At 43.3% G+C, this 27,982-nt stretch overlaps 1 protein-coding gene across 2 annotated transcripts in view; it reads right to left on the bottom strand.

Annotated features, from left to right (window-relative positions):
- Positions 1 to 430: 430 nt before the first annotated feature.
- DNAJC5G (DnaJ heat shock protein family (Hsp40) member C5 gamma) overlaps positions 431 to 27,982 on the bottom strand; it is a 91,188-nt gene continuing 63,636 nt past the window's right edge. Inside the window, exons 4-6 of one of the 2 annotated variants that reach the window (XM_029596340.1) lie at positions 26,080 to 26,233; positions 13,280 to 13,360; positions 431 to 5,571 (exon numbers count right to left, since the gene is read on the bottom strand). In XM_029596340.1, the coding sequence (XP_029452200.1) occupies positions 13,284 to 13,360; positions 26,080 to 26,233 (231 nt within the window). In that variant the 3' untranslated portion in view covers positions 431 to 5,571; positions 13,280 to 13,283. The remainder of the gene's footprint in view (positions 5,572 to 13,279; positions 13,361 to 26,079; positions 26,234 to 27,982) is intronic. The other variant, XM_029596339.1, reaches the window with a different exon arrangement.

The raw sequence follows: 27,982 nt of genomic DNA on the forward strand, positions 1-27,982 counted from the left end.
TACACGCCAGGAAATAAAGTTTAAACAAGCAAAATTGCTACAGGTTAAAAACACAAAACAAAACCACTTTCTGATTGATACCTCAGTTTTCTAAATATAGTTCCACTCCTAGGTAACAGAGAAGCTTGAGTGATAGGAGCAAAGGAACCTGCTGGCAAGAGAGGGACATACAGGACTGGAGATGAGGTTAGAGAGGGGGCAGGAGGGAAAGCAGGTGTAGGAAAGCCTCCCTCCCCTTTGTCCATGTTGATCCAGATTCTGAAATCTTCTTCCCGTCTTCCTCAGATTCCAGAACCTCCACTCCACCCATGATCCTCTCCCATCTTTACATCCCTTTTCTCCTTCCTCCCCTTCTCCAGTCACATTCCTCTTTCACCTTCCTCCATTTCCAAGATTCCTTTTCTCCCCAAACAAAAATTATACAGACACAAAGGTGCAAAACTGTTTTATTATGATGTAACATTGAATATTCAAAGTATGCAAATTTTGGGTTTTAATAGCTTTCAGAAAATTGCTCACTGGCTGCTTGAGAGAAAAAAATTACAATGTGGCCCCTCCCACAAAAAGGTTAGATAACAGATGTAGAGGCTGTGTAAGATTGGTAACTATTCCATTTCACAAGCATCTCTCCCCTCTTCCTTCAAGCAGTCTGGCCTAGAGCCAGAAAGGAAAAATGGATATGTACTGTCAATCCTTTTACCTTGTGCAACACTCCTCAGCATACATTCCCCCACTCCCATAAACACAGATCTGAGATTTATTACTGTTCATGTCTGTATATGTATGCAAAGCCCACTCTTCCTTGCTTGCTTTCTAAAAGTCTAAATTTGCAAAGGATATTTTGTGGTAACTGGGCAAATTAGAATACTATTTCAGTTTTTCTCTGTGTCAAGGTGCTGAGGAGAGGGAGAGCTTTTGGAATGGCATGCTTGCCACCATTGTGCAGTCTCTAACTGCATAGACATAACAGTCCTAAGGGTACACAGACACAAACACACACATACACAACTGCACCGTTGAAGCTGCTTTTTCCCATCCCACTTCCAAAAAATAAATAAAACCATACTTCCGCTATAGTTACAACCAACGGAAAGATCATACTAAAGCACAGCATATACCCAATATAACAAATCGTAGAAAGCACTTTAATGTACTATCAAGCTGTGGAATTTGTTGGGAAAGGATGTGATCAAGGCAACTAGCATAACAAGGTTTAGAAGAGTTGGACCAAGTTCCTGAAGGAAAAGTCCATAACAGTATTAGCCAGGTAGATTAAGAAAGCCACTGCTATTCCTGGAAATAACAGGAATTAGATTTACTTTATGGGATCTGCCAGATACTTGCCACCTGGATTGGCAACAGGCAGACAGGATGCTGGGCTCGATGGACCTTGGTGGGACCCATCATAGCAATTCTTATGTAACGTAAAAACCCTATCACTCCGTTCCACAAATAAATGTTGGAAAAGATTCCCCACATCTTGGAGCTGCATGCTTTCTCCACTTGTTTCATTTTTTTCTTCACCGATTACAGAATAGAGCAAAAAACAGTAAAGACAAGTTTACACCACATTCCTCATTGACTCAAAAGTACAACTTCAAATTTACACACACACACCACACAGAGCCACAGTCCCACTCATACACAGACATACAGGCATAGTGTCCCTCACCGAAGAGCTGAATGATGCAGGACTGCTGCAATGTTTGCTGCTTCCCCCAACTATACCTCAGCTTCACAAGGCAACCTGTGATTTCTCTGTATATTCCAGCCACATTATCCTTTGCATCAACTGGATGATTTTGCTTTGATCCCATGAAGGGTGTATAGCTCTTGAAAGCTAGTCAGAAATATAACGTTAAGTCCACTAAAGTATTCATGTACAACCATTGTTGACATTTTTAACTAAGTCCAAAACTTCTCCAAACGTGGGGAGTACAGTGGATTTCACAAAGTGATTTCATTTCAGGCCCTTGAAAGAAGTTTCCTCAAAATGTTATGGGCAAAATATTTGGTCCTGCAACACTCTTCCAGCAGTTTATAGATAAAGCATGGGCAGAGAAAACTAAACATCTAGGACAGGCATGGCCAACTCTGGTCCTTAGCAGCCACAAGTCTGGTTTTTCAAACTGTCCAAAATAAATGTTTGAGATATCTGCATGCACAGCCTCCATTATAAGCAAATCCATGGCTCCTGAGGACCAGAGTTAGCCACCCCAGTCTAGGACAACCTTTTCAAGTTTGATTAATTGTGATTTGAACCTATCAGCCTAAAATGGACGTCAACAGAAAAACTATGCAGCATCCCCTCAATTGTTCAATTTTTATTTTTCCAAAATAAACATCTTGCCCCTTTGCCCACTCAATTCACAGTAAATTTAAACAATTACATTTCTGACAAACAAGTTTTTGCCCCTTGGAAAAAAAAAGTTAGATCAATAAAAGCAAACTTCCTCCTCCTCAAAAAAAAAAAAAAAAAAAAGTTTCCATATGATTTTAAAAACAAGTTTACAGACATTGTTTAGGAATTCTCCAAAGTGCATCAGGCTTTCTTTAGAAAATTAGATGTCTTCCTGTTTGCTAGTGGACAAAAAGCAGTCAGATTTCAAGGAGTTATTAGGACAGGATAGACAGCATTTTAACTGATGAACAGCAGCATGGCAGGAGATATGAAAATCAAAAGATTAAAAAAAAATGGAGGTGGTTCGCTTGGGAGCTCTGTGCAAGGAGTAGTAGGTAACCTGCGTCAAACACACCAGGACGTAATCAGCCAATCAGGATCTCTGTCCACTTGCCAGTATGCATTAATGGAGAGGCCACAATGGGCCTTTAATTTAAGGTTGAGAAGGAGAACTAATCCCAGACCACATTCTTTGCATTATAAAAGCCCACAGGATTTATAAAATAGCTAAATGTAAAACAGACAATTGTTTAGAATAAGTTAATACAGTGCTGAAAGCTATGTTCTTTGGCTGGTCAGGGAAGACCCCCAGCAGCTGCTCAGCGTCCCATCTTCCTGCTTTGTCACTATCACCTGACATCTCATGTGGCATAGAAGACAATATACTTGCAGCACATATTAACTTACAATTGTTTAAACAGCTTTTTTATGAAAACATGGTACAATGACCCCTCTATTGCACCCAAAGTCCACATGCTCTGCAGCTCTCAAAGAGAAAAGCTTGTGGAATTAACACAACTATCAAAAAGGGTTAAAGTGCAATGTCCCTCACTATAGCATCAAGCAGACATACTGACACACATGGGTCTAAAAATTGGGCATCCAAAGCCCATTATCCTAACAGCATGGAGAACATCGCTACTGAGAGTTCTGTAGCCAGCAGCGGCTATGGAGAGACCTGTCAGAGAAAAAGTACTGCTGGATTGTGGCATGAAATCTTAAATCTGAAGGCAGCAATATATATGGCAAATAAGAGAAGACGACAACAAATGGTTCTTAGATCAAGTAAACCATCTTGAGGCATTTCCAAGCCACATGAAGCTCTCTTCCTGGCACATGCCCTCTTCATCCTGAACTGCTCCACACACAGAATGGGCTATTACATTAGATTTGAGAAGAGGGAGAATTAACCCCAAACCTCAATCTGTGCATTACAAAAGTTCAGAGGATTTGTAAAACACCCAAACAGAAAACTGGAAGTGTTTTAGAACAAGTTAGTAAAATGCTGAAAGCTATGTTGTCTCTGGCTGGTCAGGAAAGATCCAGCTTTCAGCGATATGGCCTTCCTGCCTTGCACTATCAGCTGACATCTCATGTGGCATAGAAGACAATATACTTGCAGCACATATTAACTTACAATTTGTTTTCACAACATTTTGACACAAACATGGCACGATGACTATATAAAAAGACTTTTTTTTTATATGTGTAGTAGAATTCTATACATGATTTCAACTATCCAAACTGTACCCAATTCACAAGCTCAGTCCAAAGCATTAAAAATGATTCAGCGGTACAGAGGATGGTAATGCTCTAGAAATGGCCTCCTCTGAACATGCGTTGCCTTATTTATAGGTAACAGACTGCTGGTACCAAACAGTGCCTACTTCTCCAGTAAACCAGAAATTGGAAAGCTGTTCCCCCTAGCCACCCCAACCCAAAACAAATTAAAACCCAGTACAGAATACAAAAAAAAGAGCTATACTACCTGCCAACAGATAGGTCTAGCAGCTTGCACTGGAAGGATTAAATGCTATAATACAAGGGGAGGAAGGGGTACAATGATGCCAACTGCAGAGGCGTTAAGAAAAGAGAATCCAATCAACCTTAATCGGAAGACATATCTAACTCTCCTGGTTCCTGATTCAGATTTCAGAAAGCCTGTGTGTATACATCTAGATCCAACTGGCCAATTCCCACCAGGTAGAGAATGTGAGAGGCTGAGGAAGTCTGAATCAGGCTGCTTACATTTATTTCATATTTTATAAATTCTACCAAGGACCCAGAAGGCCTGCAATATAGGCTTGCAGTTAACTATTGTGACAAGGATTCTGCTGAATTGAAATGAGATATGTTTGGGAGAGAATGCCTATTCCAATGACGTTTAACCATCAAAACAAATATACAATATTTTACCTTTGCATTATTTTAGTGCAGTAATTTCTGGCATGCCATGGTTCATCAATTCATGTCCATGTCTACTTGAGGATTACACCAATTCCATTAATATTTCATGCAATGTGATCAGTTTTTTTTTTCACTTTGTGTGTTTAAATTTCACTTCTGACTGAATTCTTTTAAGCACGGTCTGATAATATTTTGGAAGCAGTACTGTGCAGTTAAATGTAGACACCAAACTAGAAACATTAAAAACAAGATGACCTACGCAGGGAACTCAATACAGTGATAGGCAGCATCATTTTATTCTAGGACTAAATCAGGAGGTGGTGGTGAGGTAGCAGATATGACCAGCTTCTGACCCCAAAATAAGGATTATAACCACAGTGGTAATATGCGGTCTCTGCTGGCTAATCTTCATTCTGCAGTCTCCCTAATGACTCTCTCCCTTACCTATACCACACTCCAGGCAAACAGGATCCAGTTACAGGCTTCCACTTTATAAAAAAAAAAATATATCTCAATCATCCAACTCTTCCCCTTCCCCCCAAACTCTACCTGAGATTCGGCATATTCAAGTTATCAGACAGATGATGGCAAGAATGGAATGCACTTGCTTCCTGCTCTCTATGCTGTACAGCACAGGGCAACAGCAGCTGAATGCTATTAATGCAGTCTGTGGTGCCAAGGCAGGGGTGAGGTGCTTGGGGTGTGACTCACTTTGGCTTTGACTGTTCCCCCTTGGACTATAGAAGGTGCCACATCGTAAACCTGGTGATCGCATTTACAAGAGAAAGCAAGTGATGGCTGCCACTACTGCTGGTGGCTTGGACTGCAAGTGAGTGAATCTGTCGGCACATGCTGGTCTCCTTCCTTTCTGCCCTCACTCGCTGGTCAGTCCAGTAGTCAGTCTTCTGGGTCCAAGGACAGCGGGGTGGAATCTGTTACAGCTGATACAGGCCCAAGCTGAACTACAGTTGGCACAGTGGTGTCTGCAAGAGAAATAGCAAAGCTGTGGGACACAAACTGCACATGTTTATTACTACAAAAGAAAAAAAATCTCTGAAACCAAAATGCCAGGGCCCTTCAAAAAATCCTGGTACAAGTGCATAAAACATTGACAGCATCCAAAGTAAAACCATTATAATGTACATGAAGCGCACAGCTACAGAAACTGCAAGAACTATGAAACTTAATAACTTTACTCTGATCTCTTAAAATTAGAAGCCTTGACACAGTCCTTGATTTACTAAACTTTCTCCCCCCAATCCTAAACACAGAAATTAGTAAAAAGCCTTTGGGGACTCACTATTCTGATAGAGCTTGGATACAGTTTTTATAAAGCTGAAAGTTTATTTCATTTTTTATATGTTAAAAAAAATGTATAGACTGCACTACCCTGTGGCCTAGGTGGCTTACATTTGCTATTTCTAATGTATTGTAAACTGCTTTGGATGAACTTTGGGGCCAATGCAATAAATTTGCATAGAAAGTGGGCGCTGAACAGTCAGCGCCCGCTTTCTGAACGTGCCCCAGGCACTCCCAAGGGAGGTACCATGCAATATTTAAATATATATATTAAATTCCTTGCTAACGAGAACCCGATCGGTTTTCATGATGGCTGTCCACCGGTCAGGAAAAGTGACGCCGAGGGTTCAGGAAGCGAACGCTTGTCAGTCGAGCATCCTTTTCCTGAACCAGACTTTTTTTTTTTTTACTTTTTTTGTTGCTTGAATTTTTCATCCTACTTAATATTTTCATCCTACTTAATATTAAGTAGGATGAAATATTAAAATATCACGATATTAATATCACGATATTAAATAGGCAGTACAGAAAAGCAGTTTTTTCTGCTTTTCTGTACTTGATTTAGGTGCGCTCAGCTATTAACGCCTGCTCCAGCAGGCAATAATAGATGACAGTTAAATGTGCATCCAAAGTGCACATTTTTTTCTTTTTGCATCAGGAATGAATGCCTAGTAGCCTCATTCACATGCATTTGCATGTGATGAGTGCTATTAGATTCACTCCGCGTTGAATATGCGCTAATCCCCTTCCCTGTACGTACCAGGATCAGTCCAGACTGCTGGGTTATGCCTCCCTTCCAGCAGATGGAGTCAGAGAGAAACTGAAAAGCACCTCCCACATAACCTGGGGTGCCACCTGCGATCCCTCAGTATCTTCTCTGACTCCAGCAGATTGAGAGGCATAACCTGCGGTCCTGACCTTAAAATTCTTGGGGCCTTGCCCCGCCAGGTCTGGTTTAATAAATAAATAAATAAATATATAGGAAGAATTAAATTGGTGGAGAACCTTTGACTGAATTTAAAAAAAAAAAAAGCAAAAAAATAAAAAAGGTGCAACAGGTCAATAATTTTGCACTGTTTTTTTCAGAGCAGCCAGGCAGTGGCAGAGCATTGCCCTATAGCCAATACCCGGAGACTTTTGCTGCCCTAGCCCGGGTGAGCAGAGGGGGAGGACTTACCGGTGGGCTGGTCACTCTCCCCCTCCCCTCAGAGAGGTATTCAGTCCTCTGAGCTTTTTTTCCCCCCAGCGCCATCCTCCTGTGGGCTGAGTTAAAAAAAACAAACCAAAAAAACGAAGACAGATTCTTTATTTTAACTTTTTCTTTCCTACCTCAGCCACACCAGCCGTTAGTCTCCCGGGCCTCCGGAGGGGGTGGCCTTCCACCCAGCTGCCAAAACATGCTAGGGGGATGGCTTGTCATTCGTGTGGAGAGCCGGGGCTCTGGCTCTCCCATGAAGGCCTCTGCTCCCGGTGCATTCCCAGGGGCGAGGGGGGGCCTTCGCGACGGTCCGATTCGGCACGGGGGGCGCCCTCTGCAAAATCAAGAAAATCGCGCGGCGCGCACGATGCTGAGGGAAAGAGGCCTTGGCCGCTCCCGATTCGCGCGGGAGCGGTGGCCATTTTGTCGGCATCGGAGTGGGATGCCGAAGATTCTGAGGAGGGAGAGGATCTCCCTCCTCCACTGTCCCCGCCACGTAAGCTGCGTGAATTGCCGGATGGCACAGCTCCTCCTCCACTTCCTCCCCCGGGGGGGGGCTCTTAAAGAGGCGGCAGCCCATTTCCTCGACGTTCATTTTATTAATGCATAAAGCTTTCCTGGAAGCAGAGACTGAGTGGGATAACCAGTCTCCTAGTCCCATTAAGATCCCTAGGGTTCCTAGAGGTCAAGAAGGGGTGGCTCCCAGTTTCCCTCCTTCATCCCCGGGGGAGGGGCTGCCTGACCCATTTGGCCTAGTTGACTGGTGGATCCAGGTTTGACTCCGGATATGGGTGACAAAGGAGACATTTCCACACAGTTGGAAGGGGATGACTCAAGTCCTCCGTATGTTCAGGCGAGAGGAACTGGATCCATTAATTTTGCACGTGCTCCAGGAACTTGAACTTCCGCTGACCCAGGAGTCGTCAGATTTATCTACGGGAGATTTGGCTTTAGCGGGATTACGCGCTCCGCCGCAGACTTTTCCTTTTTACCCAAAGCTTTCTCAGATTGTGTCCCGTGAGTGGGAGTCCCCGGAGGCCTCCTTGAGGGTTACTAGAGCCATGGAAAAATTATATCCTCTCCCTCTCGAGTCGCTTGATCTCCTTAAAGTCCCTAAGGTGGACTCGGCGGTCACGGCCATAGCCAAGCATACTACTATTCCGGTAACTGGCGGCACTGCTCTTAAGGACCTCCAGGATAGGAAACTGGAGGTCTTGCTCAAGCGCATTTTTTGAGGTATCCGCCTTAGGCATTCGGGCGGCAGTATGCAGTAGCATGATGCAGCGGGCCTTGCTGCGTTGGGTGTAACAGATGTTGACAGCCCAGGACCTTCCCTCTGGGGAGGCGGAACAGGCGGCCCGCATGGAATCAGCTGTCGCCTATACGGCAGATGCACTATGTGACCTTTTACGTACTTCAGCACGCACTATGTTCTCAGCAGAGTCCGCACGGCATCTGTTGTGGCTCCGGAACTGGTCTGCGGACGCCTTGAAGTCTCAACTGGGTTCCTTCCCTTTTCGGGGTAAGTTGTTGTTTGGAGATGAGCTGGAGCAGCTCATAAAGGCTTTAGGTGACAACAAGGTTTATAAGTTACCAGAGGATAAGCCTAGGACGGCCTGCTCGGGGCCGTTTTCGGCCTGGTCGGGGCGCGTTGAGCTATACTCATAGACAACCGGCTTCTAAAGCACAGGCCTGGTCTTATTCCTTTCTCGGCAGGCGGCCTCAGCGTGCCGGAACCCATGCATTCGCTCCCTGTGGCAAACCAGCTCAATGAAGGAACGCCGGCCCATCGGCTGTCCCAGTTTCTAGAGGAATGGGCCAAGATTACCTGGGACCAGTGGGTGCTAGACATTATAAGTCATGGTTACGTTTTGGATTTTGCTTGTCCCCTCCGGGATCTTTTTTTTTTTTTTTGGTGTCCCCTTGCGGACCACCCCAGAAGCAGCAGGTGGTTCTGCAGACTCTAGCATGTTTGAGGGCGTTGGGAGCAGTCGTGCCAGTTCCTCCGTCGGAATGTCGGACTGGTCGTTACTCTATATTTCATGGTGCCCAAGAAGGACGATTCCTCCTGGCCAATTTTGGATCTCAAGCAAGTCAACAAGGCCTTACGGATACCTCATTTTTGTATGGAAACGTTAAGATCGGTCATTGCGGTGGTCCACAAAGGAGAGTTTTTGGCTTCTTTGGATCTGACGGAAGCTTATCTTCACATCGGAATCCACGAGCACCACCAGCGTTTTCTGAGGTTCATGATTATGGGCCAACCACACCAGTTTTGTGCTCTTCCATTCGGGCTAGTGACTGCTCCCTGTGTGTTCACCAAGGTGCTGGTGGTGGTCGCAAATTTACGACGAGAGGGGATACTAGTTCATCCCCTCTTGGACGACTGGCTCATCCGGGCGAAGTCGGAAGAACTCTTCAAGGCGGCGGTTTGCACGGTTGTGTCTCGCCTTCATTCCTTGGGTTGGGTGGTCAATTATGCCAAGAGTCAATTGATCCCCTCCCAGGTGATAGAGTTTTTGGGGGCTCGGTTCGATACCTTGTTAGGCAAAGTTTCGCTACCAATCTCCCGCATGGACCGGTTGATGTGTCAAGTGCGGCGGCTGCTGTCGCTTCCCTCCCCGTTGGTGTGGGATTATTTGCAGGTTCTTGGATATATGGCATCCACCCTGGAACTAGTGCCATGGGCCTTCGCACATCTGAGACCTTTGCAGAGAGCATTGCTGTCCCGTTGGGATCCCAAGTTGGAAGAGTACCAGATTCCCTTGCCGCTGCTCGAGCCTGCCAGATCCAGTTTGGACTGGTGGCTCAATCCAATTCACTTGCTGCAGGGGGTGAATCTCGAGAGTCCCCAGTGGGTAGTTGTCACGACAGATGCCAGTCTCTCCGGCTGGGGGGCAGTGTGCCGATCAAGGTCGGCTCAAGGTATTTGGACACCATTACAAGCCAGGTTGTCTAACAATAGACTGGAGACCAGGGCAGTTCGCCTGGCCCTGCAGCGCTTCTTACCAATGTTACGCGGCACAGCGGTGCGGATTCTGTCCGACAATGCGACCATGGTGGCATACATAAACAGACAAGGAGGTACTCGAAGTCGTCTCGTGTCAGACAAGCTGATGCTCTGGGCGGAGCGCCACCTGGACAGGCTTGCAGCGTCTCACATAGCGGGGGTCGACAACGTTCAAGCGGACTTCCTCAGTCGTCAGCAATTGGATCCCGGGGAATGGGAACTGTCAGAGGAAGCGATGCGAATGATAGTGAGATGTTGGGGAGTCCCCCGCCTGGACCTGATGGCAACTCGTCTGAACACAAAGGCAGCTCGTTTCTTTAGTCACCGGCGAGAAAACTGATCCGAAGGGGTGGACGCTCTGGTTCTACCTTGGCCACTGCACATTCTTCTTTATGTGTTCCCTCCATGGCCACTTGTTGGGAAGATACGACGACGCATAGAGTCTCACCCGGGACCAGTGATTCTAGTGGCTCCCAAGTGGCCTCGAAGACCGTGGTTCACTGATCTGGTCAACCTAGCGGTGGACGGCCCGCTACGCTTCAGTCATCTATCCCACCTGCTTCGACAGGGTCCAGTATTTTTAGAGCAGGCCGGTCAATTCTGTCTAGCGGCCTGGCTTATGAAAGGCGACGGTTAAGAAGAAAGGGGTACTCTGAGGCAGTTATTTCTACCCTTCTGCATGCCCGAAAGACTTCTACTTCTCTTACCTACGTTCGGGTATGGAAGGCTTTTGATTCTTGGTGTAGCGAGGTAAACTTATCACCGCGCAGGGCTACTATTCTTCACATACTATCATTTTTGCAGGTCGGTCTACGAAAGGGCCTGTCTTACAGTTCGCTCAGGGTTCAGGTTTCGGCCTTGGGCAGCTTTCGTGGTAAGGTTGATGGTATTTCCATTGCAGCACACCCGGATGTGGTCCGATTTTTGAAAGGGGCCAAACACTTGAAGCCGCCAGTGGGCGCGGTCTGTCCGTCCTGGACTTTGAATTTAGTACTTCGTTGTCTTTGCGGGCCCCCTTCTGAGCCTCTGAAGTGAGCGACAATTAAGGACTTGACGCTCAAGGCTGTTTTTCTCGTGGCTCTCTGTTCAGTTAGGCGGGTTTCGGAACTATAAGCCATGTCATGTCGAGAGCCTTTTTTGCGTATTTCTGACTCGGGTATTTCGCTTCACACAGTTACCTCCTTTCTGCCCAAGGTAGCCTCGGCTTTTCATGTCAACCAGTCTGTCGAGTTGCCGGCCTTTTCAGTTGAGGATAAGGATCTGAAGAGGTTGGATGTATGTAGAGTACTCTTGCGATACTTGGGAGGTTACTAATCCGTTTCATTTGTCCGACCACCTCTTCGTTTTGTGGAGCGGTCCTAGGAAAGGGGCTAAAGCTTCTAAAACTACTATTGCCCGATGGTTAAAGGACGCTATTGCTTCCGCATACATTTGTCATGGTCGCCCAGTGCCGGATGGCCTTAAGACGCATTCTCTTCGATCTCAGGCGGCTTCATGGGCGGAAAGCCAGTGTGTCTCCCCGCAAGAGATTTGTCGGGCGGCCATGTGGAAGTCCTTGCACACGTTTGCTAAACACTACCGGTTGGACATACGGGATCCGAAGGTGGATTCTGTTAATTCGTTTGGCAGTAGTGTGCTTCACGCGGGACTCTCCAGTTCCTACCCCATTTAGGGCAGCTTGGGTACATCCCAGCAGTCTGGACTGATCCTGGTACGTACAGGGAAAGGAAAATTAGGTCTTACCTTCGATAATTTTCGTTCCTGTGGTACCAAGGATCAGTCCAGACACCCGCCCGTAAACAGGAGAGTCCAGTCAACTGTTTTTATATTCTCTTGACAGATTTTGACGTCAGTGTCTTTTTGCAGAGCTTTCTTAAGTACAATTGTTCCTCTTACACGTTTTACCTGGTTATCAGGTTCAGTTTTAACTTGGTCTAGTCATTGTTTGACACAGTGTGTGTTTGCGCATAGTTCAATACATGGAAATTGTAATAAGGACCATTCATTCTGCTTTGATATCAATGATACTGAGGGATCGCAGGTGGCACCCCGGGATATGTGGGAGGTGATTTTCAGTTTCTCTCTGACTCCATCTGCTGGAAGGGAGGCATAACCAGCAGTCTGGACTGATCCTTGGTACTACAGGAACGAAAATTATCGAAGGTAAGACCTAATTTTTCTTTATTGCATTAGGGAATTGATTAGCACCTATTCTACCCGTATCAGACTGTGGGTTAACAGTATGCTCGGCTGAGCACACTGTATTGCATCGGCCCCTTTGTATTTAAAAAGGCAGTATAAGAAATCAAAACAAACAAACAGTCTAATGGCCTGCTTCCTGCAGAAAAATTCTGAAGAGCTGAAGTGCTGGCTCTTTCATCTTATTCTCAACACACAAGCCCACACTGACCCCTTCCAGTCATGCACAGCTCATACTAACTCTCTGACACTTTGAACCAGTGTTCACCCTTCCTCCAGCATGCCATATGCTTTGGCACAACACTGCTCACTAGAAATCTTCAGCTATGCCTATCCGGGCAGAAACTGCTCCAAATTCAACAGAATAAAAAACACCACCTTACAAATAAGCAAAGGAGGAAAGCTAGGGAATGCGTAGCATCAAGGGATTAACAGTGGGGAAAAAAGCAGAGCAGTAAAGGACAAGAGATAAAATAAATGTACAGTGCATACTTTCCACAGTGATCTCAAAAGCCAGACTAGCTCAGTGGTTAAGGGGGCAAAAACAGCAGCTCAATAATATTTTTTGGTACAGCAGTTATTATATAGTGCAAGCAGGCAGGCAAGCTAGCTTGGTGATTAAGGGGCAAATGTAGCAGTTTAATGACCTAGTGCTTTGCAATACCAGAGAATATCAAAGCAAGGAGGGCAAGCTGCTAGCTCAGTACTTGGGGGCAGGCAGAACAAGGAAACAGTTGCTGGGAATCTGTTTTATACATGTCACAAATACAGAACATGTGTGGTAGGTGGAAGGAGAGTGGCTATTAAATCTTTTTTTTTCTATTTAACCATTGTCTCTTTATGAAATGCCCCAAGTCTCTTCTTCTGTATGTCTACCTTATTATTGAGCAGGGAGTGTCTTTTTTGTGTATTTGTACAGTGCTGTATACATCATGTAGTGCTACAGAAATGTTTAGTAGTAATAGAATTAGCCCCAAGTTCTTACAATGTTAGGACTGCTGCTGCTTTCCATCTGTAGTGTGCACAGAAGGACTAGAGGCAGGCTGTGTTCTTTTGGGTCCACCACCTAAAGGAGGAAAGAAAGGTGAGATGAGGAGAGATATGACAGAACACAAAGGAAAAAAAATAAAAATTCTCTTGGTCTATAGAAATCACCAGCAGTGTATTAGGGGAAGGAACCAAGACAGGTAGGCCTAAAAAAGGACAAATAGGAAATAGCAGCCATCACAGCAGTGCAGTGGAGTGGTAGAGGTACACAGAAGCAGGTGCCCCTTCAATATCTAGTCCCATTCCACAAATGTTCCAGTTTACTACACCCCTTGTTCGCCCACCGTTTAGCCGCTCGCTGAGAACAACCAGGAGGAAAATCTTTATTCATGAATACACTGCCAACTAACTCGGCTTTCCATTTGTCCCAGACTTTTAGCGTTAATGCTACCGGGGGAGGAATTGCCTTTTGAACACACCTAGTCTTAACAGGGAGCCATATCAGGGTATCTGGATAACAGTTGTTTAAGAGAGCTGTCTCCAGACTTTCCCATCGTTTCCTTTCACTTCTGCCGTGCCAATAAAAAATAAACTTCATTTCCGCTGTGGCATAGTACCAAGCTAGGCATGGGACTCCCAATCCTAGGTATAGGAAACGACGTCCAACACTCTGAGGTCTTTTTTTTCCAAATAAAGTGTAAAAATTTGCATTGCCATAGGGATATCTGAGTGTCCGGTATCTCAACTGGCAGGGACTGAAATAGGTATGACAATTTAGGGAGGACATTCATTTTATAGCTGCTATTCTGCCCTACAGCCTTTCCCATTGTTCCAAGTCTGCTCTATTTTTTTTTCTCCAAAGACCAGTATAATTAAGATCATAGAGCTTATCGAGATGTTCTGATTTGGACGCATTCAGCTTGTATCCTGAGACCTTACTGAAGTCAGAAATTTCTTGCATCAGAATTGGGAGAGATCTCTCTGGATATGCTACCATAACTAATATTTGCTAGATTGTGCTCAGAATGACCTTTTTGAGTGGGGATCATTGGAAATACACACACTATAATAATGAAGACCAACACAATCCAAAAGTAAGAAGTTGATATGTAAGACGCATAAAATTGTGACTACTAATAAGACTAGAATATGACTATCATACTAGGCTTCATCGTATAGTAGAATACTTTAAAACTCTGCCTTATGCATAAATCGGTCAAAAGTTCTATTTTTTAAAATATTTTCAAATTAATATGCCAAAGTGAATGTCCATCAACAATTTTATATATGATTCTATTTTTCAATAACCAGATGTAGCACTTATCTGATCTTAGTTATTAGTGTTGAAAATTCACACTTCAAGCCCGAATGTCCAAAGTTATTGAAAAACAGAATCTTATATAAAATTGTTGATGGACATTCACTTTGGCATATTAATTTGAAAATATTTAAAAAAGTAGAACTTTTGACCGATGATTATGCATAAGGCAGAGTTTTAAAGTATTCTACTATACGATGAAGCCTAGTACGATAGTCATATTCTAGTCTTATTAGTAGTCACAATTTATGCATCTTACATATCAACGTCTTACTGTTGGATTGTGTTGGTCTTCATTATTATAGTGACCATAAATAATATGTCATCCGCAAACATGGATAATTTATAATCCTGATTCTCTACTATAAATCCTTGAATTCCTGGATTTGCACGAATCCTGATAGCTAAAGGTTCAAGGTAAAGAGCGAAAAGCAGTGGTGATAAGGGACATCCCTAGCGGGTGCCGCAGCCTATCAAAAATACTTTTGAGTATAGTCCGTTTAACTTTTTTGCAGGCACTTGGATTGCTATACAATTTGCTAATCCAGATTGAGAAATTTCCCCGCATACCCATTTTCTCTAGTAGGGCGAACAGATATTCCCAGTGGACCATATTGAATATTTTTTCAGCATCGATCGTAAAAAGAGCCATCGGAACCTGAGTAGTTTGTACTCTCCAGATCAAGTCAAGAACTCGGCGGACTTTGTCTGCAGCTAACTTTCCTGGCATAAATCCGGCTTGATCTGGATGTATTAAAACATCCGCCACTCCTTTTAATCTGTTGGCTAGTATTTTTGCCAGTATTTTTAAATCTATGTTTATTAAAGAAATGGGTCTGTATGAACCACACAAGGTGGCATTCCTTCCCTGTTTTGGAAGAAGTTATCCCTGCCGTGTTTGTATCCTTAGCTATCTGGTTCAAGGCAGCAGACTGTAAAGCGGATGTCAAAGGCCACACAATCATCTCCCCGAGATGCTTGTAAAAGCCTGCCGAGAATCCATCGAGACCTGGCGCCTTCCCATATTTTAACTCTTTAATGGTTTGTGCGACCTGAAACTCTGAAATTTCTTTGTTCAAAATATCCTGTTGATTTTTGTTTAAGGATGGCAAGTAAATATTGTCGAGATATCCAATTACCTGATGATATAGCATATCTGACCGGTTAGCATAAAGCTCCTTATATAGAATTGAGAGAATCTGGACTGAATGGCTTCGGTGTCGGACAGCATTTCCCCATCTTTACTTTTAATTTTAAAGATTTGATTCCGAACATTTTAGCCTTTAATTTCCTGGCTAGTAATTTACTAGCCTTATTTCCTCCCTCAAAAAAGTCTCCTGTTTGACTTTGTCTAATTTATATGCTATTTCTTCCAGGTCTAGAGTTTTCAGTTCTGCTCTCAAGGATTCCAGTTGCCCTCCCAGGGTTTCATCAACATTCCTCTTGTGTTTAAGTTCTAGTTTGGCTAGTTTCTCCAATATATGTAAACGTTTCTCAGCTCTTGATTTCTTTAAATAGGATGCTCTGGCTATAAGTTTGCCCCTGGCTACTATTTTAAAGCATTCCAAGACACTGACCTCTGAGACCTCTCCATTTTCATTATCTGCCAGGTAGTCACCCATGTCTTTGCCTAAGCTCTTGCAGTATTCAGTATCATCCAATAGACTTTCATTTAATCTCCAAACTTTCTTGCCTGGATTGTCCCTCAAACCCTTCAAGGAAATCCAGATCACCGCATGATCTGACCACGTTATAGGATAAAGCCCAGAGTCACCCACTTTAACCACCAAAGCTTTGTCTACTAAAAAGAAATCTATCCTAGAATAAACCTTATGCGCTTTGGAGAAAAACATATAGAAACATAGAAACATAGAAGTGACGGCAGAAGAAGACCAACGGCCCATCCAGTCTGCCCAGCAAGCTACGCAGTTTATCCATTTCCCCCCCCCCCCCCCCTTTTTCTCCCTCCCACCCATCTCTATTGGCTTCCAGCACCCTCCGGCCCCAATTCCCTTCCACCCCTCCACCAATGCAGAGAGCAGCGCCATCCTAGTGAACATCCAGCTCAATCAGGTGTAGTTTCGTTCAGATGGATGGAAATTTCTCCAGACGTCTATTAAGTCCCATTCTGCCATTATTGCTTTAAGACCCCTCCTTTCAGCTTTAGACACTCCTCCCAAACCTCCGCTATTATCTAAGAATGGATAACCGGTAATATTAAAATTGCCCCCGATTACAATGTGCTCCTCTGCCCATTGCCGCAGTATCTTTGAAAGGTTTTCCAGAAACCTCCCCTGACCAACATTTGGGCCGTAGATGTTAGCTACAGTGTAGAGCTCGGAGCCCAATTTGAATTTTATGTTTAGATATCTACCCTCAACATCCCTCAAGACTGATAGTACATCTACCACCACTTTTTGGGAGATAAGAATACATACCCCACATATGGAATTTCTGAGGAAAATGTTTGGAGATAATTAAGCGTTCATATATTTTGTGTAAGTGGGTCTCTTGACAAAGATATCTACTTTCATGCGAACAGCATCTGATAATTTTTTCCTGTTTAGCATAGGTATTGAGACCCTTCATATTCCAAGAAAGAAATTTCAAGCCTTCCATAATCACTGGGACCAACTACCTCCGCCCCTATCAGAAAGACCCTACCATGGTTGCATAGGATACCCCTTAACAACATCAGATTTATCAGTATAGCCTTTCTCAAGTGCCATAGGAACACCATGAACAAAACCCAGAGCAAGGAATTCTTTATCAGACTATTTCATAAAACCCTTCCTTCCCCTCCCTCCCTCCAGCCAGCCCATCCCACCCGTCCCTCCCTTCGTGAACCTGTATTGCCTCCCAATATGAGGAACAGCGCCACTTCAATTTCTAGCGGCATACCTTACCACCCCGGCCCTTTGGTCGATTGAAAACTTCTAAACTTTTAAACAACCTCCCGATGTCAGAAACAGCAGTGAGAGAAAAATGCTAACATTCTATCCCTTTGTTGATCATTTCCAGCAAGTTAAATCTGAGTCCATGACACAATCTTGTGTATACCAAGGAGAACCCACATAGTGGTATTATACACAAAATTGTTAGAACCCGCCTCGAACTGCAGGTCAGGGAGCTAGATCTCACAGTGGAATAGAACCGCCAGAGAGGCGCCGCAACCTTTTTCCTCCATTCTGCACCCTCTGCCATCTTGCAGTAGGATCCTTCCCCGTCGTTGCTGCCGGAGGTCTCGATCTGGCTGCCACACCCAGAAGTAGCCTCACTGCCTGCATAATTTGTTGACCTTCTTCCACCGTTCACACTCACAATGACACTCCGTTTATGGTAAATTGCTGTCCGAATGGAAACAACCACTTGTAGCGATGACCCCCCGCTCGGAGGGTCTGGACTATTTCTCTGAACTCCCTTCTTTTCTTTATTGTCAGAGGAAAGAGGTCTTGGAAGACTTCTATTTTATGACCATGCCATAGAAAGTTTGTCATTTGTCTCGCTTTTGTCATCACTTGTTCTTTAATTGTGAATTTGTGAAAGCAGACCACAATATCCTGGGGGAGATTATTCTGGGCCTTAGTCAATGCTCAGTGGGCCCACGCTAGCTTAACAGACACCAGTTCAGCCTCACTTTCCATGGGGTTCAATATGGAATTACAAATATCCAGGATCACTTTCTGGCAGTCCAAATAAGCTGGCTCTTCAGGGACTCTTCTGAATCTGAAGTTGCTTCTCCTAGAGAGATTCTCCAGATTTTCCACCCACTCTTTCAGTTTTCCATTTTCTTATCTTAGGTCCCGTAATTTCTGCTAAACCTCCCCTGCTGCCATTTCCTACTCCACTGCTTCTAATCGATATCCCAGCTCAGTGCAGTCACTTCGTAGCTCAGCCATTATTGTATGCAGTTCCTGCTTCAGCAGCCTCATGTCTCCTCGCAACTCACCGAACCAGACCTTGAAATCTTCCCTGGAAGGGAGTTGCTCGGGCTGCGACAGTCTGTGGAGTTCCTCCTCCTCCTCCCCCCCCCCCCCCTGCAGTACTCCAGCTGACTCAGCGTCATTTTCCCGCGGGGGGCGACCTCTGAGCTGCTTCAGCGCGGCTTGCTCAAAAGAAAACTGCCTCAGATCAGGTGTTTTCTCTCTCACTGACATCCCGGATCTTTCTGCTGTCCTCGGGTAGATTTTTACTGGCCGCGCTGCCGAAATGAATGCGATTTGGAAGGGTTTATTATCTCTGGCACGGAGAGCTCTGTTTAAGCCATTTCTTGTGGTGACGTCAGTTCCTCCTCTTTTTACATTTTGTTATAGGATTTCCCAAACCTGTTCTGGTCACCATACGGCCACGGTTTTCAGGATATCCACAATGAGTGTGCACAAAATAAATCTGTATACACTGGAAACCATGTATGCAATTTTCTCTCATGGGTGCTCACTGTTGATAACCTTGAAAACCTGTGGGCTGCCCAGGACAGGGCTGGGAAGTGCTTTTCTAGCAGTTATCAATACAAACTCACTCTATGTGAGCAGGAAAATGTAGTGCCAATGCCTGCTGCTGCAGCAGCTTGGGACAGCACACTCCTGCCAAATGAGAAGCCCATGGGCCACTCCAAGGGACTGCGCCACTATGCCTGGTCCAGAGGTTGAAAAACCAACTTAGGTGGAGATAGGAGCATGCCTGGGGGTAGGAAGGAGGACTGGAAAGGAGAAAAGGACAGGGAAGGTTAGGGAGGGATGAGTTGAGGAGATAAGTTGAGAAGGAAAAAATAAAAAGCAAAAAACTTCACAGAAATAAAAAGAATACCCTCCCACCCCAAAAAGTAAATTTTAAGGAAAATCATTCTCTGGCTCCTAAACATTCTGGCTGGTGTTCAAATTCTTAAATAAATGTTTCCACCCCTGCCAATGACTGGCAGATATATGCAAGATGCATAGCAGCTGCCGTGACTCAGTAAATGAAAGAAATGCTGTTATGTAGTGCCAAAATATAGTGCTGTACTTCCAACAATGGAGGAGGACAAATTAAAAATGAGATGTTTTCTCTGCTACGATTTGGGGATTTAGTGCATTCATCTCACCAGCTGTACTACATCACTGTGTGTGTTTTTTGGGGCACTGCAAGGGTAAGTGGGAGTGGCAGCATACTTGGGATGAGGAGAGGCTGCCTACACAGCAGTGCTGGCACTTGTACGCAGTCACTACTGGGTTTTTAGTGGAATTTTTGAGGGTTGATAGTGATGTCTGAAAGCCCTGACCCTTCAGAAGGGACTGTATAAAGCTGCAATCAGTGCCACCATTTAGTTCTATTTTAGCCATGTGTAATTGTTCATTATCAATTGTATTTATACTAGACAATGGAGCCCACTGTTGTAGTAACTATTGACAGATAATTGTCTGAACTGGAATTTAAGTGTTCAGAGTACAGGGCAGCACCTAATGCAAAAAGCATTGTTCTGAAAAGTCCAAAGCAGGCTAACAATGTGATCAAAGCAAGCCTGAAATTATTTTTGTGTTTTTTGTTAAAGATTTTAGAAACAAACCTTTATAATCTGCAGCAGTCATGGCTGCAGATTTTATAAGGACACAATATTCTAGTCAAGGACAACTAGGATGGTGCAATGATCTGTGGTGGGATTTTTTTTTTTGTAATGACAAACACTAAAATCCTATTTGTTTGTAGAGGCTTTTTCACAATGGATTGTTAACTAAATTACCAGTATTTTTTAGATATTTTATTTGAATTTTATCGGTATTTGGTTATTTAAGATTTTTGTAGTTTTTATTACTAATTTTATTTGTACATCACTTTGTTAGCTTTGCCTATTTTATTTGTACATCGCTTTGTTTTCCACTTATAATTATTAAACAAACAAAGCTGATCACACCCCCTGCACACCCCATCCCGAAATGAAGCACATCAGAATCTCCACAAGTTTTGAAAGTATAGTTCCTGATATTGCTGCTATTTAACTTCTATATTTTCTTTTCAAAACTCTCACATTGTCCTCTGAACCCATGGGTCATCTAAGTTTCCTTTTATCACTATATTCTAGACTATGAAAACAGCTAGAGACTATTAGTTATGACATGGTGTGTACACGATCTTATGGGTGTGCTGAGAGTCAAGAGATTGAAGGTAGAGATATCTTAGCACCCAGAAGTGCATCAAAGCCCTTCAATGCACACCCTGGAATGTTACTATATTACCAGAATGGCTGTGATGTGAACTGTTCTTGGTGGGGAGAGTACATTCTTAGGGTGATAGAACCAGAAAACAAAAGTTGACAGGTTCAAACATTTCCTAGGCTGCAGCCAATAAGGGTGTCTCACGGGGTTCCATTAATATATTACAACCCAGAAGAGCCACACAGGAAAATGTATTCCCAATTTTGAGCATTTTCATGGCCAAGATAGATCTACATAAGCATATAGAGATTTGGATTTTAGATTTAAATTACTCTGTTTTCCAAACCTGAACTCACAAGTTACATTTCAGGGCTCACAATCTAAATTCGTACCCGAGGCAATGTAGGGTGAAGTGGCCTGCCCAGGGAAACAAGGGGCGGCAGTACGGAACTGGAGCTCCAGCTTTCCTGGCGCTCAGCCCCGCCGCTCTATCCAACAGCCAAGAAACTGAAGGCAGACATAGATATCTGTGATTTGTATCTAGAGATATTTCTATCTTTTAATTGTTTCTCAGACGTCAATGTCAGGTTTTCCATTTGATGTGCTCCTAATTTGTAAGGCTACTTCAGATGCTAGAAACTAAGTGACCCAATTGGTTTGGGCCCTATTTGAATTTAAACTATAAATTGTTCTTTCTGGCCAATACCATCTTTCTTTTGTCCAATATTCTGTGTCCTCCTGTTAGAAAATCAGTATAGATAGCCCACAGCAATGTTACCAACTGTCAGTAAATTTACTGACAGGGAAAAATGTAATGTGTCCGTAATTACAGTAAAAATGTCATGAGGATGGGGCATGTGTTCCCAGTGATGTGGACTCTGGTTCTGAGGTTGTACTATTAAGATACTGGGCGAGGTCTTTGTGCAAAAACAGGGGTGGAAATTGAATAGTAAGTTCAGTCATGTATAATATTGTGATAAAATATATCAGTAAAAATAAATAAAGGTGAGTAGGAAAACCTGGCTCCCATTCTAAAGCTACAGTCAGAGGGGCTTGTGCTGTTTCCAGCTGTGTCCAGGACCATTCTGTAAGAGTACCTGAAGCACTCTGCTTTACAGCTCTATTATAAGGAGCCAATGCTTCATTATTAGAACAGCTCAGGGGGCAGTCTTACATTCCAGAGGATCTTTGGCATAATCTAAATGGCTGAAGACATCCTGAAATCACAAGATTATCTGATGCCTTTGTAAAGCCCAGACATATGTAAGATTGAGTCTTAGGCCACAAAAGTGATTTATAGCAGCAGTTATGCCCGGAGATGCACAAACATGACAGAGCCAGGCTGCAGTGCTGGCAGCTGGGAAGACCAGAGAATCCAGTGCTTGGGGGGGGGGGGGGGCGGGGGGGGGTGTCGCACAATGTCCAGTTAACCCATTAGAGACCTATAAAAAAGTCAGAAACATTCTCATTTGTTTTGGGCGCTGTTCATCCAAGCTCTCTCTCTGGAACTCAGAGCTTCTTCATTTCAACTAGTTTTTCTGAAAGCACTTTGTCGGGCAGAAAATCAAATCTCTGAGCATTGCATTTCATGAAGGCTGTAACACCTTTTACAGGGCCCGCATAAGAATCAGCCAAAGAACATGTATATAAGCTTTCAATATCACACAGATTGCTTCGTCAGAGACCTATGTGGTCTTGAAAGCTTGTATACCATCATCTTTAAGTGATTTTTAGGCTGGCTCAATAAAAAAGTGATCAGTCTGTTTGCGCCAGGACCAATATTGCCACTAGTGCTCTACAGCTTTGACATTAAAAAGAGTTCGTTCCTAAGTGTTTTTGTAAGGACAGAATATTACTTTGCAGAGCTATCTGCATTTACTACATGTAAAGGACTGTACTAGTGTTGCTTAACAGAAGGTTCCTCCGAGCTGAGCAACATCTCAAACTTGAAAAGATAAGGGCTTCATCTCCCTCTGGTGGTCAATTCAGGATAGGTCATCACCAGCCAGGATGACAAACAGAACCAACCCATGTAAATTAACTGGATTCTTAGAGTAAATTAATGCAAATATAGCTCATGAATAATCATTGTGGATATTCTGATCATGACACCAAAACGTGCGACCCTCAAGAAACAGAGCTAATTACCCCTATTAAAAAGGGAAGGGAGAATTAGCCACAGTATGGTTCTCAGGGTAACCACAATATGCAAACTAATATGCTTAAAACAAATTATGCAAAAATGTCATTAATATTTATTGTGAATCTTTCACAACTGGACTGGTTCTTGGCCCCTGGGTTTACATATTCCTGTACTAGAACCAAATGACTTGTAGCTGAAGAGAGAAAACAAATGAGTATGTCCACTACTGCAACCTTTTATCTCCTTTGGCTTTCCTGATCCTAATAATGCTAATTATAATATTGTAAAATGTACTAAAAAGAATCTGGAAAATATGTAAATTGTATTACATACAAATATATAAACATATCAACAGTAGAGGATCACATGATAAAGTGACAGCAGACCTTTTGCTGTCCTCGGCATTTCTAGTTTTTTTATTCACTAGTTACAAGATAGATGCTTCAGCTGTAAATGGTGGGACAAGCACAAGTTTGTGAATCGAGGCAATTCCTCTATAATTAAGTTATTAAATTTGATTATCCACCTTATCAAGAAACCACAAAGCAGATTACAGGAAGTCCTCGGACAACTGGTTCCTGAAAAATGTCTTAAGTTGAAATGTTGTAAGTCGAAACCAATTGTCCCATAATAAAGTTAAAAATGGGGACTGGTTTAAGTATCAGAGCCCAATACTTTATTTCACCAAAATAAGCTGGAATTTGGTAAAGTGTAGTACTGTAAAAAGCACACATGTTGTAAAGCATTACTTCTTTTGTCTGATGAGGAAAGCACACCTATAGGACACTGCACTGACACTGTTTTGGGAAGAGGAAGCCCCTGATACTCTGCCTACTGACTTCACTTCACCAGGCCTGTTGGGAGACACTCATGTGTCTTAAAGTTGCGTTTTCAGTTGTATGATGGGTGTCAATTTAGAAATGCTGAAACTCTGGATCGTAACTCAAAACGCTTTGAGGACTTTCTGTACAATAAAAAGCTAAAACATTCAACAGGTATGCACATTAATCCAGAAAAAATGCTTCAAGTTTTTTTCTTTAAATAGGTGGTTAATCCTCCCTGCTTTGGCAATGATTGTACATTATCCCGTCCCCAATGCAGTCAAGTGGCAGGGCATAATCCTTCCACGTATTATACAGTTTCTCAACCTCAGTCAAGGCCCTTTTCAGCACATAGCCCAGGCCAATGCTCTAATTTTCCGTGTATGCACGAAAGTCCTTGTGTGCTACACAGTGTACAAATTTGGGCAGAGTGTTCTCTGCAATATTATTCTATTTTCCATTTCTTGTGCACACATTCACAGCTTACATGGATCAATGGCCCAAACACTTCACTTGGATCTTAGCCAAAAAAAAAAGGACAGATTGTACCTTTAGATGATTTCAGTGATGTCAGAGCACACCGCAATATCCATGCTGAACTAAAATCCCTGTATGACCTTTGAACTAGACACTGTAGTCTATTACATAGAAGCAGCAAGTTCAAAAGGTCAGACGGAAACCAGAGCAGTAAGGAATAAAAATTAATACAAAAGCCATGTAAGGGTACATGACACTACCATAAAAAAAGATTGGTCAAAAGCTTCATGGATTAGTGTGCCTTTATTCTTATGTCTGATAGTTATAAGTCCTCACTCAATACCTTTGACAGCTTCATATGGCACTGTGAACACTTATTCTTGGTAAAAAGTGGAATATCAAATGTCTATAAAATGACATACAGAAATTCTCTCTAATTTCCCCCCCCCCAAGAACCTATTTCACTTACAAAACCTTTCCAAATGTAATCCAAACATTGCCTAACTAGCACAGCTGATCATTCCTGCTGCTCAGTTTGGGAGACTAGACCATTCTAGTATGAAATGAGGACCAAAAACATTTTTTGTTAAGATTACTACAGTAAGTAAACACTAAACTAAGAGGTCGTGTTTTTGGAAATGTCAACTGATTAAAAGTCAGTTCTGTCCATTTGTTTTTATCATGGTTCTGCCATCAGTGGTTTCTGATCTCATGTGAGAATTTATATACATTAACATCTAAGCTCCACTACTGTACAATAAAAACAATATATTAAAAATGAAGGATTTGAAAACTGATGCTGTTTCCAAAATCATAGCTGCCTACAGTGTTCGATTACATTAATATACATAAAAAAGGTCTGTGGCAGTCCTCTAATCCTCAGCAGTGGTTACAGCTCAGGAGTCTGAGGGTTTGGTGCAGCGAGACCTGCAATCTGGATTTCATGAAATTATCTGCCTTTGGCCTGATCCCTTCCAGAACAAACATGTGCGCACACATGCACACACTATACACTGCAGTGGCATCCTAGTTCGCAGCAACCATGAATCAGCCAGGAAGGTGTCGCCACCTGCGTCACAGCTGCTCCTGCCTCCAAGGGGTGAGGACACTGTCCATGTGACACTCAAAACGTGCACAATGTGAACAATTTCTCTCTTGCTGTTTCAGGAGGCACACACAGATCCACTGGGTAAAACCTTTTAGCTTTATTAAGATCTAACATTTGCCTAGATCCTTTGATTCAGTCTGAGCAAAATCTGAAATATCACAGCCAGTACAAATCTGAATGTTGCAGGTAAGCAGCAGTTTGACTTTATTTTTAGCTGTGTGTAGTAAGGATTTCAGGGGATGTAGAATGCATCCCTCCTGAATTTATTCTCCCTGCAAAGGCCTTGCTAACTTATTCTTTCCCATTCAGCTCTCATCAGGGAATCAGTGTACATGCACTCAACTGAATTTTCCATGCTTTCTCCCTTAGGACCAACTACTATGCCTTCCCGTGGTCAATACATCTTGTTACATTAGCTATTACTGTACGAGTAGTACATTTCCTCCCCAGGAGCTGTAAGCACTATTTCTGCAATACTCCCAGTCCCAAATTAACTCGAGGAAAAGGAGACAGAGAAGGATGTTTGAACTGTTGAATACTTCTAAATAATAGTGACACACAAGGTTGTCTAGCAATTACTAGCATTCAGCCACCAACACACACACACACACACACACACACACTCCAGGCATTTTCTGGAGCGAACCAGAAGGTAGGACTGTTCCTCCCTGTGTTATCAGAAAAAAATCATGGGACCTTCAGACTTCTAGAGCCTAGAACAAGGGAAATACAAACAGTTCTTGAAATATAAATGGAGTTTTGGCTGGTCCTGTCACAACTCTTGAACCCAAGCCCTTATTTACCTTCATCTTCGGCTCGGATCTGCGCCTCCAAATCCTCAGGATCCACATATTTGTAGGAATCATCCTCATCGGGGTGTTTGCAGCGCCCACAACAGAAACAGCAGCAGCAGCAACAGCAGCAGCACGTGAGGAGGCTGCAGCAGATCACCAGGGCCTGGAACATAGCCACAACATAAATCTCTCAATCACCAAGTCAGAGCATTGAGAACAAAACAAAGGAGGGAAAAGAAAGCATGAGAAAAAAAGGCAGACGGTAAAGAGCGAGCAAGAGATGTTATTCACTGCCAGCAATGACTCTGCTGGCTGCTGACGGCTCAGGAGGAGGGCGAACAGGACGTGGGGGCTGGAGTTATTCGATTTTTACACACTGCTTTAATGTTTTAGAGCTAGATTATCATATACAACTCACTTAAAAGCCAACATCTTCCAAGATGCTTTGTGAGCTGGGGAGCATTCTTTACTCAGCTGTTTGAAAATCAGTATAAACCTAAATTAATGCAAGTGGCAGGGATTAACACTATGATATTCCATTAAAATAAAATAGGAATCTCTCTCATAAGGAGGTGCAATGTCCTGTCAGTATCAGAAGGCATCACTTCACAATCTGACAACTGTGAAGAGCTGTCAGTTTTAAATACAAATGAGTGGCTGATGTAACGTCCCAAAAAAAAAAAAAAAAAAGCTGTGCTCTCACTAACAGGCAGATGCAGAAAACTGCATTCAGCCAAACACACCTTTCTGCCTGCATCTGAACGTGCATGTTCTGTGCATAACTCCTTGCTGCATTGGCAGTAGGTTTTGTGCACGCAGAAAGTGTGTTCTCCTAAGCAGAACTGCTGCTTTTTCGCATGGAAATCAAATGAAAATGAGGACATTAAGCATTACTCCCCAATGCAGAGGTGTGTTAGCCTGGCCAGGATTTCCTTAGTGCTAGAAACTTAACTCCAGGGTCAGCTACTGCACTGGCACTTAAAACCAGTAAGAAACAGAAAAAAAACCCTGAAACACAGTTCACGGATAAAGACTAACTTATTCAGGTACATGCCAGCAGCAGCTGCGATATTCTTGCCCATGGTCAATGCAGTTTGACAGGCCGATGCACTAATCTGGCATTAAGAAACTACACTGGTTTTCAACGCACATTTTTAATGTCCAGATTAAATTTTGTATTTTTTTTTTAAACTCCAGTTGCAGTAAGTTAATGCTATGCTAATGCATCAGGAGATACACACAACTGTGAAAAATGTGCATTAGGCAGAAGCCAAACATTTTAACTCAGGAAAGGAGGGGAGCAGTCCCCGACAGGCAGATCGTGCCCTGGCAGCTGCCACCACTTACTCAGATAAGTAGAAACCTATTCAGCTATCTGGTGAGGTCTGCCACTTAGCCGGATAAATCAGTACTTATCCAGCTATCTGGCGCAGAGTTGTCGCTACTTATCAGGATACGTATGTAGGGTCTGACTTATCCGACTAAGTGGCAAACCTTGGGGCCAGATAGTTGGATAAATCAGTACTCATGTAAGCGGTGGTGGCTGCCACTGCACAATCTGTCTGCCAGGGACAGCCCCCTCTCCCTTGAGTTAGAATGTGCGTTCAGCCTATGCTGAACACGTATTTTACACATAACAATTGTTTATATTATATATATATATTTTTTTTTACTCCATAGCCTTAGCTTACTGCCATGGGAGTTAAAAATTAATATGGCATTAAAAACCTGCACTGAAAACCAATGCAGTTTCTTAATGCCCAGATTATTGCAGCAGCCTGCACTGGCTAGGGTCAAAAACATAGCAGTCCATCAGTCGGTGCTTTGTCAGACCCAGCTACTGTTTCTGGAGAGAGAAAGGTGTGTGTGTACATTAATATAGAACTGATTCTCAACTGGGATTACATATTCT

This window comes from Rhinatrema bivittatum, chromosome 3, assembly GCF_901001135.1.
Source record: "Rhinatrema bivittatum chromosome 3, aRhiBiv1.1, whole genome shotgun sequence".
Lineage (NCBI taxonomy): Eukaryota > Metazoa > Chordata > Amphibia > Gymnophiona > Rhinatrematidae > Rhinatrema > Rhinatrema bivittatum.